The 25,292-nt window shown below is 40.2% G+C and overlaps 2 protein-coding genes across 4 annotated transcripts; both read right to left on the bottom strand.

Moving 5' to 3' along the window:
• Positions 1-871: 871 nt before the first annotated feature.
• Positions 872-20,790, bottom strand: kansl1l (KAT8 regulatory NSL complex subunit 1-like). Of its 3 annotated transcripts, none has more exons than XM_036004506.1 (16): positions 20,528-20,790; positions 17,187-18,326; positions 13,362-13,518; positions 12,715-12,867; positions 11,082-11,191; positions 10,345-10,519; positions 8,345-8,519; positions 7,690-7,821; positions 5,671-5,817; positions 5,382-5,473; positions 4,978-5,090; positions 4,492-4,564; positions 4,269-4,381; positions 3,753-3,873; positions 1,840-2,085; positions 872-1,206 (listed from the first exon to the last, which is right to left on the bottom strand). In XM_036004506.1, the coding sequence occupies exons 2-15, from the start codon at positions 18,266-18,268 to the stop codon at positions 1,864-1,866; spliced, it is 2,865 nt and encodes a 954-aa protein (XP_035860399.1). In that variant the 5' UTR covers positions 18,269-18,326; positions 20,528-20,790; the 3' UTR covers positions 872-1,206; positions 1,840-1,863. The 3 variants fall into 3 exon arrangements, with proteins under 3 accessions (XP_035860399.1, XP_035860400.1, XP_035860401.1); XM_036004507.1 differs by having other exon boundaries at positions 1,840-2,088; positions 13,362-13,515; XM_036004508.1 differs by having other exon boundaries at positions 1,840-2,088; positions 13,362-13,512.
• Positions 20,791-23,372: 2,582 nt separating this feature from the next.
• On the bottom strand, positions 23,373-24,516 carry LOC116037728. Its single transcript, XM_031281719.1, has one exon. It carries the CDS (start codon positions 24,390-24,392, stop codon positions 23,373-23,375), a length of 1,020 nt encoding a protein of 339 aa, XP_031137579.1. The 5' UTR covers positions 24,393-24,516.
• Positions 24,517-25,292: the final 776 nt, after the last annotated feature.

Raw genomic sequence — 25,292 nt, 5'->3', positions numbered from 1 at the left:
CTGTGAAGGATATCATAAGGAGGTTATGCATATGGGATCAACGTACAAGCTGTTTCACTGGGACTATAGCCCTAAAACGAGGTGACCTCCATAAATGTTAATCATCCAAATCACTGAAATGACCTCACATTACTTTGTCCTTCCAGTACTAGCTTGTATCAAGACATCTTAGTTAAGTACACTTGGCTGAAGTTGCAGACATATTAGACGTGACTGGAATAAAAACTAATGACTGATCAGATGCTTCACTTAATGTGTCCATTTTTAGAATTGTTGCATATCAAAAAGCATGTTATGGATTTAAATTGTCCATGTCTTGACCTGTGCTCGTACATGCATGCTAAAATTATATTCCTCTTTTTCATTCTTACATTTCTGCTTTAAGCTGAAATTCTCAATGATCACAGACTGTGAGATACAGCATGACTTTGTGAGGATAGAGGAAACCTGATCCAATTTCTTCTTTTCTGCCTCCAATTCTAAATAAACAGATTCCCTGAACTGGGATCCCATGTGGGGAGTGCAGAGAGCCAACCTTTCCTCCGATACACAATGGTTGGTGCTCTCCAATAATCCCACGCCCTTCATGCAGGGGCCTCAACACAACAGTAGGAGTCAAGAGCTGCAACAAGGATGTGATCCCTCACCAGGGAGCATCAACACTTTAGTCACTGTGCATCAGACAACTCTAGAAACTGTACCAGCTGGCAAAGTATGACAACCGCCACTATGATTATTAATGTTAATGTTTACTAATAACTTTCATTAAAAATATGTACAGAAATGACAGCGTCAGACAGAAAAAACATGAAATTATAAAGCACATGTAAATCAAGTAAAAGTTACATAAATATATGTATATACTTTGGTCTTCCTATACAGACTTTTTTAAGACAACTGTGGAAATAAATAATAAGTGACAACTACAAACAGTATACGAACCTGAGACTACAGCGGAGTTGTGCTGCTACATATTTCTTTACATACAGTTACCTGTTGTACATTAAAACCTGAAGCTACAGTAGTCAAATCAAACTATTGTGACATGCTACAATACTCACAAAATATACTTACAAAACTTTTTTTTTTTTTTTTTTTTAAGTATTATGCAAATAACATCAAATCACTGTTCTGGAATGTATTAAGTATCCCATTTAAGGTTCCCATGGCACATTTTTCTCCTCCTTGTCCCAGGCATGTGGAGTTCTGCAGAGAAAATTAAAACAAGTATTAATTAATTTAATTGACAAATATAACGATTTGAGTAACCATCAAAAATACTCCTATATGTTGACTCTCAATGTTTGATTAAGATCCAATGGCTGACTGGAACGAACGTTCCAATCTTTCTTCCTAAATTGCCTCAAATTCCTCTGAATAATGAATTAATGAATTATGCCTTTGTTAATTACTCCTGCATTAATCAAACAATTAACTCATATATGTTGTAAAAATGAAACCAGAAATCCATTAACAAATGAATAAATCATTTGCGGTATGAATTACTTATTGGACAGATGCATGAATGCACAGATAAATAATTGATTGAATGAATGACAAACAAAATGATTTACTAAACTGACTACTGAACATGATGACTAAATTACTGTGAATTGTCTTTTTAATAAATGCCTTACATCTGACTTATTTAATGACTTATAAAAGAAATGATTATGTAAAAACTTGCCAAATGAATGATCAAATTGAGAATTTGTGTAGAACAAACAGTAGAATAATTTCAATTTTAATTCAGCCAAAAAGCTCTGGCACACACAAACAAACTTAGTATGCATATGAACAAACTATCAAACAGGGAATTCTCAGTGTTTCCAAACTTACATGTAAAAGTTAGGCACTGCTTTCTCAGCTGCCATTGGGTGTGCAGCTCTGGCTTTGTCCACCAGACGGCAGTGTAGCACCAGAGGACTGAGCTGCAGAGAGATGGGAGTTGGAGTTCTTTGATGTGGAGGAGGCAGAGCTACACTCTAACCACCCTAATGGGACTTGTTCTAGGTTGTCAGAGAGCAGGGCACCTTCCTCGTCCTCACCCAAAGGAAACACTCGTGGGTCCCAGGGTGTCTGAGGCTGCCGGAGGACAGAGGGCATATAATGAAATTGAGAAAATCTACAAGTCTGTACATATTATACACATCTGTAAATTGAATATATTTGACATGTATGTATGTGCTGTATGTATCACTTTCTATGGACACAAGGATGAGAATATAACACATTTATCGATAAATCAATTATGTACTGAGCCTTATATTTGCTTACAATTTTAAAAGCTACATAAAGAATGTGCAACAATTTATTGTGAGTATGAATGGATGTATTGTGAATATGAATGGATGTATGAAATCCAGTTAACGTAATATTCTTATGAAATAATAGAGACCCCAGGAAGAGCAGCTCCTATTTAAGACAGACAGAAGTTAATGGGGATCTTTATAAACAAACAAACTACAAGTTAAATTGTGAAATAGTGTTGTCAAAAAAATGATTCCCCGACTAATTCAGGTGAGTGCCAACTCAAGTCGGAACAACAACTCGGAAAGTCGGCGAAATCTTTGGTACATGACTTTCCGAGTTGGCGTCATATTACACAGTAACATGGTAGACAAAAGCAAATGCTGGGTGGATGGCAAGAAACCTTTTATTAATTCACGTATTGCATATCAAATTCTTGCGGACATATAATTTGTAATATGGTATTAGGTTGTAACTGTTGGTTGCTGTCCACGTAGAGTGACCACTGTATATAATCCTGATAACAAGTCAAGTAAAGCTATGTTTTAATGGTTTTAGGGAATGTACTGGTGCAGCAATAAGTCTGCGATAAAATCACTAAAATAAAGCTTCAAACTGGAAATAAATACTTGAAACAGCTATCAATGTGTTGACACTCAATAGGGCAATAGAATACAACACATCTTCTTTGTAGCGTCCATGTTTTTTTTTTCCACATTATGACTTAAATTTCATGAACACATCGAAGTCAGAAGAATAACTTCCCAACTCCGGAAATGGGACCAGCCGAGGAGCAAGTGAATGCAGCATAATGTCCAAAACTCCGATATTTGCTCTTCCGATATCAGTCCCTTAATTGAATTTAGACGTTGGCGGCTGTATCATAAGGATGCATGGCTGTGAAGCCTCTTTAAAAAGAATCAAACGTTTTAATCAGGGTTTGTGTGGGTGCTGCAGTGCATAAGAAAAGCAAAGCCATGAAGAAGGGGATATTTGTGCTGTGGAGACGGTTGATTTGGCTAGTCTGGTTGATTTGCAACCCATTCCTTCTCCAATCAAAGTGAAGTGGTACAGAGCACTGCAATCAGAGTATCAACAACTGGAGCAGAGTGGAGACAAGTATCTGTGTAGACTCTCAAAGATGCAGCTAGGCTTTTTAACTCACACAATATGACTGTCTGGGAAAGTGTATTGATTATTCTGCAACCCATTTTTTCCACTCTATACTCCTATTCCCTCTTCTGAAGCACAAATAACACAGAGGTATCTTCCAATGAAATGTTACATAAAATATACCTTCAGCAACATTTAGGGTTGAAGTGATAAAATGATAATGTGGCCACTATGTTGGAGACATGGCATCATAATGTAACAGCCAATAGAAGATTGTTGTGTATGAGTGAGCGCGAGTTCCCTCCTATGGCACCTGAATCATCATACTCTGATATTCAAAGTTTGTTTTTTGGGATTTAGAGTTTCAGCTGTGGTGCTTTTGATCTTACCAGCCACTCCTCTGAGCTTTGCTGCTCGTCAGTGTCCAACTGAGCACAACTCAACTCCACAGAGCTCTCCTCTCCTGATGTGCACATCCCGCCCCCACTGCCTGACAACCTGCTGCCAGATCTGGAGTGAAGAAAATAAGCATACCCCATGAAACTTCGCTAGGAAATGACTCAACGTTCCCCTTTCACACAGGCTATATTTACATGCACAGAGATGAGCAAACCAAATCTGCAATAGTTGCAACTGCACAGTCAGCACAGACAGTGGGTTTAGGATGCAATTGAATTGTCAAATGCATCTATTTGTTATCATCTTCTGATAAAAGCATGACATGTGACAAACACTGCCTGACATTTCTGATGTTTGAGAAAGCCAATTCATTCTCCCTAACCCACCTGAGGCATGAAGTTCACCTTGTATTTTGGTATCACCTGATGTAACATTATTCAAATGAACGCTGCATTGCTGAGCCTGTGTGTGTATTTTTGTTTGTGTGTGTGTGTGTGTGTTTCCACCTTTTAGGAAGCCTGCAGCATTTTCTTTTTTCCCATGATGGCCAGCGCAATTTCTCTCTCTGCTCTAAGTCCAGGTGTCTCAGGGAAAAAACTTTGTCTGTGAGATCCTCCACCTGAAACACACACACACACACACACACACACACACACACACACACAAATAAATATTTTTCTTTTCTTCAAAAATCACAAAAAGCTAATTTCCAAAGGAATGAGACATTACCTGCCCCTCCTCATTGCCCTCCTCCTTCTCTGCCTCACTGTTCATCAGAGATGAGGTGTCAACCACCCGCCAACTGCAAAGAAAGACAGACTTTTTGAGGTGACAGATAATGATGATGGACATTGTGCACAGCATCTTTCTATTTCAGAGTAAAAACAGTCTGTTTAATTATAGCCATATTCTCATGTACCAGAAGTGCATGAAATGCACCGGAAATTGTGAAAATGAATAGTAAGACAAAATAAGTCAAGCACTCAATACATTTGTTTTATGTTTTTAAATAAAAACATAATAAACAAATAACTACAAGTGTAAGGATATAGAGGCATAGAGGCACGATCAAGAGTCAAGACATTATGATTCAATGTTTGGGGACAATGAAATCCATCAGCAAATTTCATGTGCTGTTAAGTCTGACCGCCAAAATACAAAACCAGCGCCTTTAGAATTCTATGTAACTTCTTTAGGGGCAATTTTGTTCCATACCTGGGTGTGAGGATGTCTTTGTACTGCGGTTTTTCCACTTTAGCCAGAGACATGGGGATGACAATGTTGTTGATGTTGTACTTACTCTCTCCCTGGCGTTTGCGAGCAAAGCCCTAAAAGGAAACATAGTGTGACAGTTAACAGCGATGATTCCGAGGTGTTCACACACACTCAAAGCCCTTCTACATCATCATGTTGCCGTGATACAGGGTTTCTGTAGACTGACCACCTTATTCAAGGGATGCTTTTGAATGTATAGGATAAGGGTGTGTTTTACCAGTTTAATTCTAATCTTGATCTTAACCTTAGATCCGGTTTGGGTAAGGATAAGGGTTAGGGCATTACTGTATATGTCAATGAGGGTTATCACAAGTATACGCATTAAAAAAATGTGCGTGTGTTACCTGTGAGGCATGCTTGCGTGAAACCTGTGTAAAGCCTTCCTCGTGCACTTCATCTGAACTGTCATAGAGCTGGCACAGGATATCTTCCTCATCTGGGTAGAACACACACACACACACACACACACACACACACACACACACACACACACACACACACACACACACACACACACACACACACACACACACACACACTTCATTAATATAGTTTTTACTGTAGCCATAAGATCACAAACAGATTTTCTATAAACCTGGTATACAAGATGAACACACACTTGCATACACACACCTTCTATCAGCCTGTGGATGTGTGTCATCTTCCTTTTCCTCTGATTGGCTCTCCTGTGTCGCCTCTGAGCAGAACCTGCCATCCTGATAGGTGACAGACCCATAACTCTGCTTTTATGATGCCTCACATGCTGCTTGTATTTGTGACCTATAATGACACACACAGACATACACACACACAGAGTTAATACACCACAGGAATTTCCTTTCATTCCAATCTGCCCTTCAGTCCCTCAGGGATTTTACGCTTTGGTTAAAGTGTACAAAAGCTAATCCTTAACCATTTGTCCCATTATTTTGGCAGGTGACTGCAGTTTTCTCTTCCTTGCTCACAGTAATGATAGTGCAAAAAAAAAAAAAAAAAGTCCATCTAAAACATAGTGGTTGACTAAACACTATGTTTTAGATGGATATTTGTTTTTGTCCCTGGATAAACGGGACACATTCTAAAATCAACCAATCACTGATTGTTTCGGATCAGCAATCTAAACTGTGGAGAACCATGGGACCAATGGCCACTTAAAGCCCTGAAACCAGAGCTGCCAGAGGCAGTAAATGATAAGTCATTAGCTTCAGACTAATATACAATGACACATATTGACACTGGTGAAATGCCAAATGATTTCATTTCCACCTACTGCTCAGTTGGAAGCCTCATACAGACACAGTGGGATACCTGACATGCTAGGAACCACTTATGATGCTACACAGGGAGATAACAAGCAGACACAGAAGCCATTTTATTCACAGTGGTATTGTTTTCTTTCACTACAACTAAATGGGAGAATTGTCTAAACAATCCAAACTGTCAGGTCATTATTATATTTATGCATAATACCGTATTGTTTAGAAACAACGTAAGCCAAAAAAGTCATTTAAATTATCAACATGTAAATGTTTTGATCATATAACTAATATTCTATTATTTTACAATAACTTTGAATGGAAAAATAAACACCAATAAATTAAATACAAATTATAACATTATTCCATGCACTGCTTTGGCTTATCAAATTGGAACCAAAGCTCCAGCACCAGTACTAGTACTACAGTATTTCTAATAAAAAACGCACCTTTGAAAGGTTTTGACTGTGAAGCTGCAGCAAGTAGTGTTGACTTTGCATTAACATTAAATCATCATTGACTTCAAAAACAGACTTCACTGCAGCTCCATCAAAGCAACGAGAATTGGAACAAAAACCAACGAGGCTCCTATCTGTTAGATGAACAACAACAACATCAACAACAACAACAACAAGAATGCAGGTGCAGTCTTTTAAATAGCACCTCTGCCTTCCTGTCATCAGTTGACTACGACGTCAACACAGCGAGTTACAGTCTTGCTCACAAGCAGCACCTAAAGTTTAACATATAGGCTCGGTAAGGTGCCACTGTGCATGGCACAGCAAACGTGCTGTACTGTGTCAATGAAAAAAAACAGCAAGTACCAGAGCTTAGGAGAGTTTTAAAACTCAGCATTTCAAAGTGAAGTACAATGTAGAGTAAAAGAAAGTAGATTAAGCCGAGGAGAGCACCATAGAACAGTAGGGCTGGGTACCGAATTCAATACTTTTTAGGCACCGACCGAATTGCCTCAATGGTATTGAGTTTTGAAAAATTCCTCGTCATTCAATACCCAATTTCAGTACCTAAGGAGTAAATCTCACCAGTGTCAATGAGCCAATAAGCACGCAGCATGCTTCTACCAAGATCTTACAATGCTGGTGACTGGCTGTCTAATGTTACTCGTCAAAGAGACATGCAGGAAAAACACGCACAGAGACAGGGCTCACGTAGTAGGAGCTAAAACATAAATAATAAGATAATGTGTAATGTGTAATGTTTTCATTTCTTTTGTTATAGTAGATTTTATAAAATTGGTATCGAAAAAAAGTATCGTTTAGGAACCGGCATCAAAGTCACGGTATTTGGTACCGTTATCGAAAAGTTTTGAACGATACCCAGCCCTATAGAACAGTGCAGGCTTTGTAATCAATACTGGTAAAGGGCAGGATATTACTGTTGTGCAGTGGTGTGGAGCTGTGTCTGTTGTAGTGTGTTAGACTGGATGGTTGGACATTGAAAACCAAAGGCCTTTGGGACCATTCTTCTCTGGCCAGGACCCTGTTTAAGTGGTGGGACAGAGGAGTGTCTGAAAAAAAGATGACACAATTTTAAGTATGCAGTCAAAACAGTTTGAGCAATCTAACACTTGTATGATCAATTACTCAGCACATCTCTAAATGCAAGCAGGCAACACACTGGCAGTGTATGGCGCGCAACAAAGCACCCACATCCATTGTTTTCTGTGCATTCCCACACACAGCAGCATCCTGATGCAAAACAAGACATCATGATACACCACTGTTCTAGTCTACTTCTTGTGTGTCACGTCCGGTGTGCTACAAACGTCAACTGGCAAATTACCCAACATGGCCGGCGTGTGTTGCACCTCAGACAACGTACTGTCTACCAAGTCAAATATGAAAACAAGAAATTGCTCTTGTGAACTACACCTTTTATAAAAAAGTAAATAAATCAACATTACAAATGTCTTTCAAAAGAAAAACATTGCTTAGCGTACTCGAGTTTCCTCATCCTCCTAAATGTTTAAGATTGTATAGGCTTTTTTCCCACTGGCAAATGTTATGTAACTATGTTTTTGTAGCTCCTACCAAATGAAAAAGACAACACAGGGTGCGGTGTGGAGCAGGGGGTCCTGGAGGACAGGGACCTACTGGAGCTGCAGTCTGGATCAGGGCAGAGGACTACAGGATCACAGGATGAACAACACGAACAGGAAGATGCTGAGAGAGAAGAGGACAGAGTGGATGTGGACTTCCCAGAGTCCTGAAGCACAAGAAAGAGAAAACAGAGAGGAAATTAGTTTTGACATGATAGTAAACAAGAGCATAGTTAATGAGGTATAAGTCAAGTCAGGACACAGTTTCTTTAACTACAGTATTAACTTGGATTTCTCTTTGTGTTTTGTTGGTGGCGGCTTGGTGCTGCTTCTTATTATAACAGCTACAATCGCTCTGGGCTCTAAGGTAAAATAGGTAAACTCCAATGGTATGTTAACATTCCAAAATGTTTGATTTTTACATGAGAAGTGATCTGGTTTAAATGATTGTATATGAACTGAAGAAGAGCTAGTTAGGGATTAGAACATGATGCCCACATCTTATGTTTCTACCATAGGCACCACTGATTCAAAGTCCTCTCTAAACATCTCAGTCACAACAACATTAAGTTCAGACTAATAGTCAAAATTATGTTTTTAAATGTGGGTCAAAACTGGAACACAACCTAACGTACACAAGAACCTCCCTATACACAGGTCAACTTGTCACCGCCTGTTCAAACTGGCTTAAAAAGATTAAAACATACCATATTAAACCTGCATTAATTACTTGTTTTTGTCCCTTGGGGGCACCTGAACAAGTCTTAATGGCAAACAAGTCAGCAATCAGTTAATCATTTACACATCCAGCAGGCACAGAGCAACATAGCCATTCATTTGAAGTTGTTTTTTCTGGCCACCCGACAAATAGTCCACTCTCCTTTTAGCTCTCCATCAGCTACTGAGAACAATGTCTGGCTCCTAAGTGGCTAAATGCTGCACTATGTTCAGAACAACCCCCTTGTACATTACACCAAGTCATTTGATCCATTACCATAACATATTTATTAGTGCACCTTTAAATAAAAACATCACAAAGAAATGAACACAAAACTGAAATGAAAGTATTGTGTATGTGATATTGGATATAATTGTACAATGTTAGTGTATGAGTTCTTATTACTAGAAATGCGTGAAGCTAAGCATGGCATTGCCAACTACGTGACACTTAACCTGGCAAGAACATAGCAATGTCCCCTGGCTAAATAAAGGCGCAAGCTTTAAACAATTACATGCACTTGTTTATTTGAAGCAAATCCAAGGGATATTATTGCTTAATTAAAAGCAGGTGGGCCGTTTTAAACATTAATTCCTGTTTAATTTGAGGAACTATTTTAGTGATATGGCATGCCAACACTAAAGGCCGACTTAAGGTGATTGCATGGAAGCTACATTTGACATGAAACATTTAAATTAAATAAATGAATGCATATGTTTTACAACTTCTACACATTGACACACGTCTACAATCAGCCAGCCTACAACTGGGATTTATAAGTGGTGCATTGTAATGAGGTAAATTTGGGTAGCAATACACTAATTAAGTATAGTGGGGGTGGGGGGGGGGGGCATCCATCCATTATCTACACCCGCTTATACTGTGCAGAGAATTGGGTGGCACTAATGAATAGACACTAATGTATCCCTGTGGGGAAATTGATTTGTTTCAGAAGCGCAGAGCGGTTTTAAAATAAGAATAAGCAATATGGAGTAAATAAATAATAATACTAACCGGACATATTGTAATTAAAACATAAAATAATCCCAGAAATAAAGACATGGCATCTTCAGGGACAGACTTCCATTGTTGACAGGGATGTGTACATGTGCCCTTTAGCAACAGTATTCCAATTACAGAAAGACAAATATTGAGAAATGTGTCCATGGTCTGACTCATGTCACAGAGAATGTGCATGTGTACTTTGACAGTTGTGAATGTAAATGATTCAGATGGACAGGCTGAGAAATGGAGGAGACTGCATGTGTGCCTACCTGTGAACAGCTGGGGTTGCAGGTGTTGAAAGTGAACAGTTTAGGCTTGTGGTAGGTGACCAGGGGTCGGGTCCGGGCACACACGCATGAAACATCAGCTTTGAAGAGCCTCCTGGTACCCAGTCTCCTTCTCTTAGAGCTCCCAGGCACAAAAACACAGTCTCCTTTCTGACCACTGCAGGGACGAGATCAGGTGGGGTCATGGAAATGTCAGGGATATGATTCATGCTAGGATCACAAGCACTCAAAAAGCAAGTCTTTTCTAATGTGTTGTTGGTTTATGATGTCCTCTAGCAACCAGAAACAAACAATACATTGTCACATGCATTAACAAGCAAAAGGTCTTTTTTATCACCTGACTTTTATCTTCAGAGCCAGACAAAGAGAGTTAAAAAGGCAGCAGGAAGGAAAGACATGAAGGGATGATTCAAGTCAGGCCAGATGGTGGGGACCGACCAGGCTGTATTACTGGTTATTTTACAGACAAGGAGCATGCTTTCAGCCTTGATAAGCACAGCCTTTAGCCTAAACTGGACAATGGCCAAACCTCTATCGGTGCAAGTTTTATATTTTATATTACATGTATTCTTTACGTTATTGCAAAAACAGCTATAGTGAATATCTCATTGTACTGTAGGTGTGACAAACCTTTGCATTGCCATGCTCATAAAGTTACAGTATTAGATTTTAGATTGTGTGTGTGTGTGTGTGTGTGTGTGTGTTTGTGTGTTCTCTACCTTGTGAAGGCTCTCTTGCCTTTCCAGGTGTGTGGTTGTGGTTGTTTAGATGGCGGTGAAAAGCTCAGAGGAAGCATCAGACTGTTGACAATCTGGCTGAGCTGAGCACTCTGCAATGAAGACATCATCCATATAATGCTTTTTATAAGTGGTAAATTAAACTTTAGGGTGAAAAACAATGTAGCTCTTTAGCACTCTCTTGGCCCCTGGATATTGTTTGCTATAAGTGATGATGGACTGATCAGAAAATGCGAGTACGCTGTGTGACGTTTGAAAGGATCACAGTACACATGACTGACAAAGAAAATGCTCATTAAATTCAGGTATTTCTGTGCTATTCATGCTACCAAGTTGCACATTTGCCTGGTGCAGCACTAAAGAATTATTCTGGTTATTTATTTTTTTTACCTGAGCCTTATTTTTCTATTGATTATTGATGATTTAAGAATCATTCGGTTGCTTCACTGCAGAGCTCGATGTGGCTCAAACATGCCTACTGCTGCCCAGTACACAACGAAAAGCACAACACATCCAAAGAATTTTTTTTGCATTTTTCTGGCCAAACAAACTCACTTCTGTCAAGTAAAATGAAAACACACAGCTGAGGTTGTGTAAATGCACAACAGCTGGTGCAGGTGCTCATTTTGGCATTAAAGTTATGGTGCATAGTTTCTGTCGCCCCCATGAGGAATTATAAGTAATGACAACAACATTGTCGGCGCGTCCACACGATAAAAGCCTTCCGTGATCACCCACAGCCCCCCGCCCCCCTCCTCCATGCAGTAGCTAGTAGCCAAGGAGGACACGGAGGGTTAAAAAAACATGATGTTCTCTTCAGAAGAGGTAATTATCTTCACTCAAGTTTCTGCGTGCGGAAGTCGCCAGACAACACAGTCTTCTGAACATAGCCATACTGAGAAATACAGAGAGAGTTGTGTGGAGCTCATAGTCTGAATTAGCTTTGTAGCAACTCATTTGGCAATGGGTTGAATGTAACGGACGTTCATTAATATCAAAAAGTTACGCACTAAAGCTTTAAATTGTACATGAGTATTGGCCTGCTCCGACCAGTTTTAGCGGGGGGACACTGTTCCCTGAAATCACAAAAATGCTTTAGTGTAATTTTGAATTCATGTCAAATGTTTAATATTCTTTTTTTTTTTTAAACTAGAAAAGATTAAAATGCACATATAAGTACAACTTTTTATACCATTAAGACTGCACAAGTCTGCACAGCCTTAGATAAGATTAACAGACGATGCTCAGCATATCAGCTCACGCTCCCTTTGAGTATATTAAATACCTGTAGGCTTCATAAAGCAGCTGGAATTCATGCATTCCAAAGGTCAAGCAGCATGCATACTATAAGTAATTAGTTTAATCTTCTCAACTTGGCACTGGGATATATATATATATATATATATATATATATATATATATATATACTTACATACGTATATTACAGATACATAACCTCCTGTGCTTTTCTACACAACAGACTGATAAGCTTTAACAGATTTAAAAGGATATTGTCCTCGTGACTTAGTGTACTGAGTTGTAGTTTACTAATCCTCTGGATTCCAGACTCTTCACACACCCAGTATTTGTGTGTGTACTAGCTCCTTCCTCTTACCTGTCTCTCTATGTTGTGCAGAAGGCGTGTGGGGCTGCAAGGTTCAGTGTCCGCATCTGAGGCTGTGCAGGATAACCCTTCCATTTCTCTCAGCAGGGTCTGCTGAATCTGTCTGTCTGTCAGTGGCTGGGACTTTGCAAGCACCACACCGCCCTGACACACACACACACACACACAAATTAAATTATATTGACTAGGTTTGATTTTTGGACATTTCAACACATTATTCACAATGATAATTATTTAAAAGTAGAAAGACAACATATTTTCAAGTCTTTAATTGTACACTCTGCCACGCATCATACATTGATTATACAATTATTACCACAGAGCATTCTCTGTGAAAAATGACCATAAGGACTATTGATTCATATTTAACCTTTCATAGTGATAGCAGTTCATCAAAAGTTGTTTGCATTGCTTAATGCGGCTTTAAAATGTGACTACAGTAACTCACCTTACTATAAAATACTTAAGCTAAAGTGCTGTTCATTTGTCACAGTAAGACGGCAAAAGTTGGCTAACATTCTCTTCACACAAAACTGACTTGTTTCCTGACTAAGAGCCCTTAATGATCTATGGCTGCCAGTTGGTACATTATGTCAACCGCCACTTATTGAGCTGGATACAGAGGATTGTTGTCTTACCTTGGTAGAGCGGATGTGCTCGTGGAGCTCCACCAGTTGTTGTGTCCTCCCCTCCAGCTCGGCCAGACGCAGCTGCAACCAACTCCATCTGCTGCCCAGCTCCGCTCTCTCTTCCAGCCACCGCCTCTCACAGCTACTGCTGCTGCTGCTGCTGCTGGCGGAGGGGCAGGGTGATGAAGGATGGCAGAGAAGGACACTTAAAACTCATGTAGTGCTATTATAGTATTCTATTAATTTGTGTCAAAGGCTTTAGATCCTGATACGGCCTCACAATCAGATCATTCAAAATGCGTTGGAATTTGGCCATGAAGGCAGAAAAATGTCAAGATATTGAATGCAGTCAAAACCTCCAGTACGGCCATTAACTGGAAGTGCATGAAGAGGTTAGCATATGAGAGTCGTTAGCAGGACATTTGTGTCACCAGAGGGAAAAGTTACACAAAGAAGGAAGGAGGACAGAGAAACACAAAGAGAGCACTGACAGACCAAACCATTTGTCAATTCACACATTTGAACTGCAGCACTGTCATCTTATGACCTATTTTACACCGAGCATGTTGCTATGTAGTGTGTAAATTGTTAAGCATCCTAACAGCATGGGTGGGGGGGGGGATTTTGCTGAAGCACAAAAGCTTATGTGGGGCAAAGAATAAAACATATCTATAGTATGTTTCCAAGGCACTAGCCTGTTCAGTTAGCATTTATCTTCTGTGTGTGTGTGGTTGGCTGGCTCCAGAAGGGCAATAGTTGTAGTTGCTATGGCAGTGCTCTTGGACCTTGGCTAGAACAAGGAGGGACTCCCCCTACTTCAAACACTCGGATGCAGGACGGAGAAAGGTTAGGCCAGTCAGCAAGCAGCTACACACAGAGGATTTGATAATACCGATTGGTATTATGAGATAGTTAATATGTGTTACCCAAAATGTTGTTTGCTTGCCTGATCACAATTAGGCTACACACAGTCTGTAGTAGAACGCTGCACATGAAAACAAAGCCTCGGTTAATGACTGCTTAAGGAGTAGGATCTCTCTTTCCTGCACAGACAATGGCCAGACTCGGCTGCCCTGCAGCTCTTTTCAGTTGTATAATGAGAATATACCTGGAATATTAGACATGCAGTAGGCAAGTCAGTGGGAGAGGACAGGAGAGGAAAGGTAGGCCATAAGGTGAACTAAGAAAAAGTGGCTAGAACGTGATATTTATTCCACAACCTGGGCACTACTTTTTAAATGTGTTTTTTGGTTGCTTTATACCTGTAAGTGTGCAAGTAGCCTACATATTTACATACATGTTTTTCATGGAGATATTAACATTGCTGAATAACATTTGGGGTCTAGCAATCCACTGGCTACCCTCCACAGTGAGAAAGTATGAGTTTCCACAGCCAAGTCTTGGTTGAATAAAAGGCCAGCCCCAGCAAGTTGCTGTGGGTTTATGAATTCTCCTATTTGGATAGTGTTTCTTGGCTCCTGCTGAGGCATTAGGGCTTTTGGGTGTGTCCTGCACTTAAACTTTCCAACACGTAGCCTTTCACAAAAATTACAAACATACTGAAAACTGAAAATGAGCAACAGCTGGAGGTGTGAAGGTCTGCTGCCAGTGCCGTTTGGTTTCAAATTAAAGTCAGACCATGACCAAGGCCAACTATTTCCACGTGTTTTGAAGGAGGACAATGACCTGTCGCGTCTCCAGCAATGAGATATCCTCTTCAAGGAGGAACCTGCCATAAAAACTCCCCAGGGGAGGTTTACTGACGAACCACAGAGCATTGTTCAGCAGACTTGTACAAAAGGCAAGCTGACGATTCCAAGATGACTAAAGCTGGCCAAATAAAAAGACACACACAACGCACACTAGACCCATAAAAAACCCTCTCATTCCTGTTCTCAGTGCTAATAAACATGTCCAATTCCCCCCCAAAAAAACACTCCTGTTTGTTTCACTGATTCAGGAAACACAGAAGGGTTGAAGAACAACTACATCTAGCCTAACTGAAGAAATAAATGGTACTGCACTTAAACCAGACATGACTTGAGTCCAAAAAGAAAGGTCTAACTGGACTAAAGCCTAGACCGAGACGCTACCCCTTTCTGAAGCAAATATGCAGTATACCCATCTGAGTGAGAGCTTCTTTTGCTGGACAATGTTGTTCTCAAACTAAAGACTGTTCAAGCTCGACACATCACATGTGGTAAAAAAAAACAGAAAGGTTTGTAGCTGATTAATTTACCAGAAAAGTGACAATTTATAGTCTGTTTTAGACTTTCATTATACTGTAAGTCCTTTACTTCCTTTAATTAATAAAGTCATGGTTTATGAAAACATGTTTCTTTCAGCAGCTGCTGAACATAAAGTTTGGTAGCATACTAGTTTAAAGTGCTTAACATGACCAAGTGACCTGAATTTGATATGTTTGCACTTGGTCTGTTGCATTTTGTGCCAATCATGGTGTATGCTGCAAACAAGACACCAACATGTTGGATATGTTATTTGCCCATAATGCACAAAAATTATTTTTGTTGTTTTTGAGGTTCTATTTTAACACAATTGCTCCCATCCCCTGTATTTAAAAGTGGTGTTTCTCAAAAATATATGTAAAATTCTGATTATAATAGTTTTGTTTGCAATGTGCACAGTTTTTCTGCAAGTTGATACTGTCGTGTGGTTTGTTAGCACCCTAAAAAAACACTCCTTATAGGATTTCCATCATTTTTCCTTGCCTATGACGATATGACTGCCTTTAAGTAAGGACACAAGTACAGCAGCACCGCCCATCCAAACCACACACACACACACAGAACACGCACTTCATAAATATTTTTCACTAGAACTAGGAGGAGCACGGTGGCACAGAATGGCTGGCATGTTACAGGCTTGCTGGCATGGCAATGTTTATTTCCTAGCCAGTGGGTAAAGAGAGCTGGCTTGTCTGTTGAATGTGTTATGACTGCAGCATAGAAAGAGAATGTGTGTGTGTGTGTGTGTGTGTGTGTGTGTGTGTGTGTGTGTGTGTGCATGGCTAAAAAAAATCACACTCTCCATAGCTGGGAGGACAAAACTTGTGCTTATGACAACCACACTGTAAACTTGGCTGAGGGCCAAGTGAAATATGCGCCCAGAGGCACAGTGATAAACATACCCTGAGACAGCTGACTTCCCAAAGCTTATACTGTCATCCGGAAATAAGTCTCTCCAATTTACACCATATTTGTATTCTTAACAAACTAGTAAGAACTTAAACTAGTTCCCTCTTGCTGTGTTCCGCTGTCTTCATTGTCCTGAACTTAAAGGTTGCCTAGAGTGAGAATCCACCTCTGTGTAGCCTACTCTGAATTAAAACAAGGCCAACGGCTCCAGCGTGAACCACAGCTGGGTTCTGGCAACCAAATCCCAGGAAAGCATGACAAACCTTTCAGCAGTGAGAGTATGGTTTCTGATTGTTTTCTTCAACACTGGCTGGTAACTTCATATCTGACACTTTGAAGTCGTAGGACTCACCTCACTCAACTTGATAAGCAAAATACGTGGTTGAGGGGCTTTCTAAAGTCTCTCCTTGGTAGCTTGTTTATTTACCTGGAATAACAAGCTGTGACACGTATGATACACACTGTAGCTCTTAGAAACACGCAACGTTCAAAATGAGAAAAATAACTTGGTTCGAAGGCAGCCCACAACTTAAGAGACAAGGAAACTGGTCTCACTTAGTTTGCTAGTCATATAAGACACCTTCAGGGCTTTATAATTGTAGTCTTTTTGATTAATGTGCTTAGTTTCACAGGACACATGCAGCTACGTTTAAACTACTTCCAGCTGCTGGATACTCACACAGGTGAAGTCTTGATTTTGCTGTGGATCTTAGCCTCCTCTTGCTCCTCCTCTGAGCTGCTGCTGGCCGTGGCCTCGGAGTCCAAAGCCTCCTGCAGGCCTCTCAGCACCGCCTGGCTGGAGCGGTTGAACTCTCTGAGCTCTGTGAAGGCAGACGAGTCTGTGGACGACTCTAGCCAAGAACAATTATCTCCCACTTGCTGAGGTAGTATACGAGAATGTATGGAGTCCAGGCTGTCCAGAGACACACCACCGATTTGACAGTGCCTTTCCAGTCCCTCCAGCTGATGGCTGCAGTGTAGCAAAGCGTGTTCTCCTAGTAGGGCTTGCAGTCTCCTCTGCAGCCTCTGAGCCCGGCTCTGCAGCCCTGTCTGCCTGGAGAGCTGCTCCTTCACAGCCGCATCCAGCACAGCTCTGAATGCCAGCTGGTTAGAGTTCATCCTGCCACTGCAAGGCTGCACTGAAGATGGAGGAGGACAGCCCATTCCAGCCACTTTCCCCTGTGTCTGTGTAGGTGGGGGTGCAAAGAAGGGAGTGCAGCCCAGGGAGTTTATCTCCCTGTAGGAATATGAAGGAGGAACACTGCTAAGGATATGAGAGGAGTGATACACATCACCACCATCTGTCCCACATTCAGGATTAGCATTGCATCCATGCTGCAGACAAGCCTCTTGGCTATTGTGCTCAGGGACTAAAAACATGTCTGGTACACCTGGGAAGACGCAGGCCACCTGATGAGAATCTCTCAGGCCTTTATTGAAGGAAAGGAGGCTGAGGAGGGAAGCAGGGCTGGGGAAGAGCAGCGTCTCAAACTGGCTGGCAGACGCCTGCAGACATGGGGAAAGCACAGGGTTGGCAGGGACGTCCAGGGGGCTAACGGGGAGACAGGAGTCCAGAGAGGGAAACAGGGAAAGGTTCAGCCACATCTTCTGGATGTCACCATCATCTGTTGACCTCATCTGAGACTCCAGCTCAGTACTACACATGGCTCTCCCATCTGAGTCCATTCTGACAGAGGCAGGAGGCGAGGACAGGTGGATCCCATGGCCATCTTTCAGGATTTTAGTCAGGGCTGGGGCCATACCCCTGATGGTCTAGGTAGCCAAGGCAGCAAAGTTCACAGACTGCACCTTAAATCACCTGACAGTAAGAAAAACACGTCAGTAGCTAATTTCCCCTTCTGATGCAAAATAAGCCCTAAAACATTAAACTGCAATCCTAACAGAATTGTAAGCATAATTCTACACAGATATGCAAAATACTGTTTGTCTAGCAACACTGGATACTGAGACCATAACAAGTGGTGGAGTAAGATTGATACCCACTGGAGAGACACTATGATGATGTAACACTGATGGGAAAAATAGACAACTTTAACCACAACTGTAGCCCAAAAAACTGTACATTAACGTCAACTAACGTTGAAGCGTTTTATGGTTAACGGGTCTATCTGGAAGCCTTGTTGTGAGAACTAGTGAATTAAAGGTGCTGTTGGTAGGATTGTGAAGATCCAGGATTTATCCAAAAAAATTTAACATCGACAACTTCTCAGTCCCTCCCCCCTTTCTGCTAAAGCCCAAAACGGTCTCCTAAGCCCCTCCCCCCACAAGGGAGAATGAATGCGTGTGCCTGAGCAGTGATTGACACGCAGTTAGACACCTGTCCTTCCGCGCGCACCTCTCGAAAAATGTAACTACACGTCACGGCAAAGCACGTCGCTCGGCCTTGGCTTGGTAGCGTCACATTTCCCCTCCCCCTACTCATTTGCAGATGAAATTAAGAAGAGGGTTAACTTTAACGCTGCAGATTTCCCACCATGGTCCAAAAGCACAGGGGAGACACTTTGTTTCTCCCACTAGGCTAATTTGCCGTCACTCTCTCACTTGCTCTACCACACACACACACACACACACACACGCCGGCCCTGCTATTCTCTTAAAGAAATTGACGCACACACCAATGCACAAGTATAAACTTTAGGCCACTTACGTAGGCTATGGCGACAGCTCTGCGTGGACAGTCCTTTCTGCGCCCTGTTCACCCTTTATCGGCAGTAGGGCTGACCCAAATGCTTCGAAGCTTCGACCGTTGCCATGGTAGCTACTCACTCACCTGCCGGCACAATTTAGCCAGATGATGTGAGACTAGGGCTGGGCAATATATCGATATTATATCGATATCGATATATAAGGCTATAGCCTTATATATCGATATCGATAATGCTATATCTATAGATATTTTCTTAAATTTTGGATATCATAATATCCTGATATGACACAAGTGTTGTCTTTTCCTGGTTTTAAAGGCTACATTACAGTAGAGTGATGTACTTTTCTGAACACACCAGACTGTTCTAGCTGTTCTATTATTTGCCTTTACCCACATAGTTATTATATCAACATAACTGATGATTATTTATCAAAAATCTCATTTTGTGAATATTTTGTGAAAGCACCAATTGTCAACCCTACAATATTGCCACAATATCAATATCGAGGTATTTGGTCAAAAACATCGTGATATTTGATTTTCTCCACGTCGGTGTCATTTCATATCGTTACCCCATCCCAACCCCCAGCCCCAGTCGAAGCTTCAAATATACTGGAATATTTCTCACCACAGCTTCGCAGCCCCAAAATGGTATTCAGGACAGCCCTAATCGGCAGTGGCCACCAAAGCGGTGACCCTGATTCTATCGCTGTGAACTGTAAAATGAGAAACCAAAGTATGCGATCCCTTAACTCTCATATTGACATAGTTTTCAACTAGCTAACGTTAGTCTATATACAACATTACTACAACAGCATAATAGAATTTCTGAAATTCAGTTATGGCTTTTGGTTTTGGTGGTCCCATTTAGCCACCCCTATTAAACATGTCTGGGGGCGCCACATGTTTATCGGGCACATATTTTGGTGATGACACGCAACATTTGGGAATATATGTAAATTCCTCATTTTGTTCCTGCTGCACAGTTTATTTGGGTTGACCGTAGTAGTTTCCCTCTGTTTTATAGCTTACCTTACTAACGGATGATGTTAACTAACGTTAGTTAGAAGCTCTGTTGTTTTAACGCAGATTCCCGACTTGTTAACAATTAAGTTAAAGAGCTATAAAGAAAATGGATGGAAGCAACGTTGGTGTGAAACGATCAGGTATAGCTAAGTTTCCACAACAGGTTAAACGTTAGTTTAAACTAACAACGACATGACATTTACAGTCACTTAAACTGTGTTAAATACAAGAGCTAAGCTAGCTAAACCGAGTCCAATAACGGACGTTAACGTTAACACTCAATACAATATTTTTTATAACGTTAACATTAACGTTGATTTCCTCACCTGAACAGGAGGGAAACCGTTGACTTAACATCGTTTATTCCAGTAACGTTAACGTACGGCTGAATATGATGTTAAATCTTTCTCTCTTTTTTTTTTTTCCCGATCCAGAAAATTGAATCTGCCTGGTTTATCTGGCAATCCAACTGGCTGTCCAACGGTGACTTTTATTTTGCCCAGAATATCGAGAGATCCTGACACTGCGCCTCTCTCCCTCATCAACTGCTGAGAGAGGACTAAACACAGCTGAACGAGGAGGGGCTGGACCAGACTCATGATGCCTTCAGGACCTCTTCAGTAGCTCAGACTTGGGAGCACGCAGAGTAAAAAAACGCTTCCACTTCCCCAAGGCTACTATTTTTTTCCCGTAATCTCAATTTACTTACTTTGCGTTACATTTGAAAGTAACGTTAAGGTTTTACCTGAAAGAGCCAGTTTGTGGTCGAGATACCGTACTTTTCCTAATTGGTTGGATATGTAGGCGTGAAGTGCATTGCATTCACCCCAAAAAAAAAAATCTCAGAATTTATCACTTGATTATCACTTAGCATCTAATACCCAACAAGACTTTAATTATGGCAAACACTCTTATAAATATGAGATCTTAGTTCATAACTACATGACAATTATCTCATAACTACATGACAAGTATTTTCATATTTACAAAATCTGGATATCGTAATTATGTAAGTTTTAGTTAAATTGAAGTTAGATTTTCTCATAATGACGAGTCATCGTAATTACAAGATACAGATTTTGCAATTGTGAGATCTTGAGTTTTCTCTGATTGTGTATTATATCTTGTAATAATATTACCAAGTCACAATTACTACATAAAGTCCAATTCTTTTTTCTTCTTCTGATGAAAGCAAAGTGCTTCCACGGGATAGCAACATCTTAAACATAAGTTTCCCAAACAGTTTAATTAACAGCTCAGTTGCCTACTGTAACTGCTGTTACTGTAGGCTGTTACTGTCCAAGTGGCTTTGGCACAACTGTAGACAGATGTGAAAAGGATAACAAAATAACAAAATAATATGTAGACTACTAAAATAAGATAAGATCATTTTTAGTTTTAGTTGTATTAAGTATGCAACAGCAGCGCTGAAATCATTTCAATTACAAAGAATGAGGAGGAAAAATATGGAGCAAACATGTAATTAATGTTAGATACATTTTAATGATGAAAAGTAATAAGCTTGACCACTAAATGTTAAACAAGAATTGCAAAAGAAGCATACAGCTGTACCACTTATACAAAACGATAAATAATAATATAAAACAGTAAGATGCATACCTTTGCCATTTGTTCTTCAAAAGGTTTGCCACAATTCAGCAACTTGTATTTAACAATGCTTTTTTTCATACATTTGGTAGATTGTTCATGTGTGTTAAATCTGGATTGCAATATTTCCGGCAGATCATGAAGGTATCATTGTAGAGCGTTTGACCTCTGCCAGCATGGAAGGGCAAAATCGTTGACAGAAATATATTTTCATCATTCCTGATGTTTTGCTGTGCTTTGCAAATCAGCAGTAGTGGATGAAGAGAGCTCTCTGTGCAGGTACAATCTGGGTGTAGTGGGAGAAGTTCAGCCCAACAGAGGAGCTCACAGTAGTGGACAATCTGCTGAGTGTCACCACATATGAGATTTGAGTGACTTTAATGCCTTCAGCTTGTAGTTCAGGAAAGACCATCAAGAAAACCGACCTCAGGTAAATGATTGTACAGCACATCAAGGTCCCCAGGAGAAGCTTCGGAGGTTGCTTGATCCTTTCTCCGTGAAGTGGACAGACCAAGCAAAACATGTAAAATGCATTAGCCATGATGTTGAGAACAACAAGAGGCCCATTAATTATGACACATGTAAGATAGTTCATCTTTAATCTGTTTGCTGTTTCCATTTTGGTGTCTTCTTTCTTTGTAGTGAGCTTACAAATAAAACCAGTAAGGCTGTCCAACCCTATGCAATGTAACAAATCTGAGGCATTTGCGTCTCATGCAAATCAGAAAATGTAAATAAAGCACATTACTGTGAAATTGCCAAGAAAAAGAAATACGGACATTACGCCATGTTTAACTCCATGTATTGATGCATTTTTTACAACATGATTATTTATGACTGTGTTTACAAAGTTTGTTTTTCCAAGCACAATGATTTAAGTTTAGAATGTTGACATTTTTATAACATAAATCAGAAAGAAAGTTGCAGCATCTACGCAGTGAGACTACACAAAATGAGGAGAAATATGTATCAGACATATAATGCATGCTTACAAGATGCATACATCTTACATGGCAATATTTCCAACAGATCATGAAGGTAACATCTTTAAATTGATAATTGGATTTGATATTTTTAATCAAGATGAACAGAGCTTTCTGCAGGTATAATCTGGGTGTAGTAAAAGAGCTTCAGCCAAACAGAGTAGCCCATACTAGTAGTCAAATAGCTGACATCAGGTATGTTTTTGTACAGCAAATCAAGGACCCCAGAAGAAGCTTCAATGTGGAAAATAATAACAGGCCCTGTTAGGTTAGGTTAGAAAGTCCATTCTCATTTTTGACTCTAATAAAGACACAGTGGTGACGAAACGTTGGTCTGCAGATCAATCAGTGTGTTCCAGTCCTTATTTCACTCTGATGTCCACTGTCCTTGTTCTATTGATTTCAGTCATTACATGTGTCCCAGCGTGAACCTCTTCTGGCAATGTTTTGCCAGAACAACCCACTAGACTAAAATGTTTACATTTATATTTATTTTGCTATACATTCATCAAATTAAACCTCACACGGTAGATAAATGATTACAAGCAACACTACCATATCACACGCCCAATAATAATAATCACACTGACATTTGGACATCAACAGGTACAGTATTAGCTATTTCACCTGATGTCAGCTGGCTGGCATCAGGTGATGGTGTTACCATGCCAATGCCACACAGTGCTTTGAGTGCCTTCCAGGCATCGGCTGCCCTTTGCCTGAATATAACCTGACCAATGGCCAAGTTGACGGTGGTGCCTAATGTGTACAGCGAGGTGAACGTGAAGGTGAACCAAGCACTAAAGTAAAAGTCCATGGAAAACATGTAGGTGAATGAATCAAAGAAATAGAAACTGGCATAGAGGAAGTACAGCACTCCTTGAGAGATCCCAGTGACAGTGACTCTCTGTTGACTTTGAATTCTCGGAGTGGAGAAGAAGCTGCCACGCTGTGCCACACGTTTTATGTGTCTATGCAGGTAGTGGGCCGTGGAAAAGCTAGAAACCGTCAATATACACAGACATAAGAAGATATACACATTGATGCTGAAGAAACAAATTCGGCTTGTGAAGTACAGTCCATCAATCTGATTTCCAGTCAATGTATTACTGGTATTAGTGAGCCCGCTTCTTTGAAAAAGTTCATCTGCAGTAAAAACGGCACTACAGAACAAAATAAAGGTCCCGTTAAAAAGCAAAATCACGTACGTGACAGACTTGATGTTCGTTTTTACCCAGATCAGAAGAGCTCGCTGTGCAGGGACAATCTGGATGTAGTAGTAGAAGTTGAGCCAAACCGAACACGTCATGCTATTAGTCACATAGAACCTCACAATCACCAATGGCACAATAAACATTTCAAAGCTGGTTTCTTCCTCTAACACACAAAGCAGTAAAGCCAAAGAGACACTATACATAATTGAGCATGAGACAAGCAATCCCAGCAGCATCTTTAAAGGCTGCTTGAGTCGTTGTGTGTTGCATGGTGGGAAGATCAAGCAACATGCATAGAAGATATTTGCAGTGAGGTTGAAGAAGATGAGAGGACCATCGATTAATATGATGGCCTGCTCACCCAGATCAATGTATTGACGTTCCATTGCTGGTTTAGAAAAGTCAAAATATCAAAAGAAAGTTGTGCCTCTGTGTCTTCAGGTCCTTACACTGTTGAGACTATGGGTTATAAGAAGCTGGGAAGCCAACAGAAACGGACCAGAAACGTCACATTATGTAAACAATTGTACCCACTACCCACAAAGGAAGGAATAATTTAGCATGTTTCGGAAAAGCACCTTACCTGACAATGTTGACTGATTTGTTTGATGTAAATCAGTATATGTAAACAATAATGGTCAGAGTATTTGTTGTTTTTCAACTTTTTCTTTACGAATTACATTTTATGCATCTGCCAAGTGCTTATGTGCAGGGTCCCAGCTTTTTTTCCTGGCAAAGTGACCGCGGTTACAAGGCTCTGTGAAGTCTCTGTGCCTGGCTGTTGCTCTCCGAGAAATAGTTCCAACACTTCATTCATAATCAGAAAGGATTTATTGCCAAGTAAGTAGCACTTACAAGGAATTTGCCTTGGTTGTTGGTGCATACATGAACATATTCAATATATATAAAACACATTAATATGAAATAAACAATCAATAAATACAGAAACATATAACACATACATGTAACTATTTAACATTAAGAAAAAATAGGCTGTATGGATGTGTAGAAAATGTTAAGGGATGTGCAAAAGTTTAGGATAAATAGAATGTGCAGAGGACAGGTACTGTATTATAGTCCAGCATGTAGGATTAAGATTTTAATCCTGTTGATAATCCCCATTTTCATGGGTAATCTGAATGTCTTTATTTCTCTAACCCTGTAAAATCTGTAAAATGCTAAAATGAAAATAAAGACTAAAAGAAAAAACCTGAGTTGATTTAATTGTTTGTTCTGTTCTTGTGCTACTAAAAAATGATATAAATGCGCAATACCACTAAAATACA

This window comes from Sander lucioperca, chromosome 8 (assembly GCF_008315115.2).
Source record: "Sander lucioperca isolate FBNREF2018 chromosome 8, SLUC_FBN_1.2, whole genome shotgun sequence".
Taxonomy (NCBI): domain Eukaryota; kingdom Metazoa; phylum Chordata; class Actinopteri; order Perciformes; family Percidae; genus Sander; species Sander lucioperca.
This window is presented reverse-complemented; position numbering and strand designations above follow the sequence as displayed.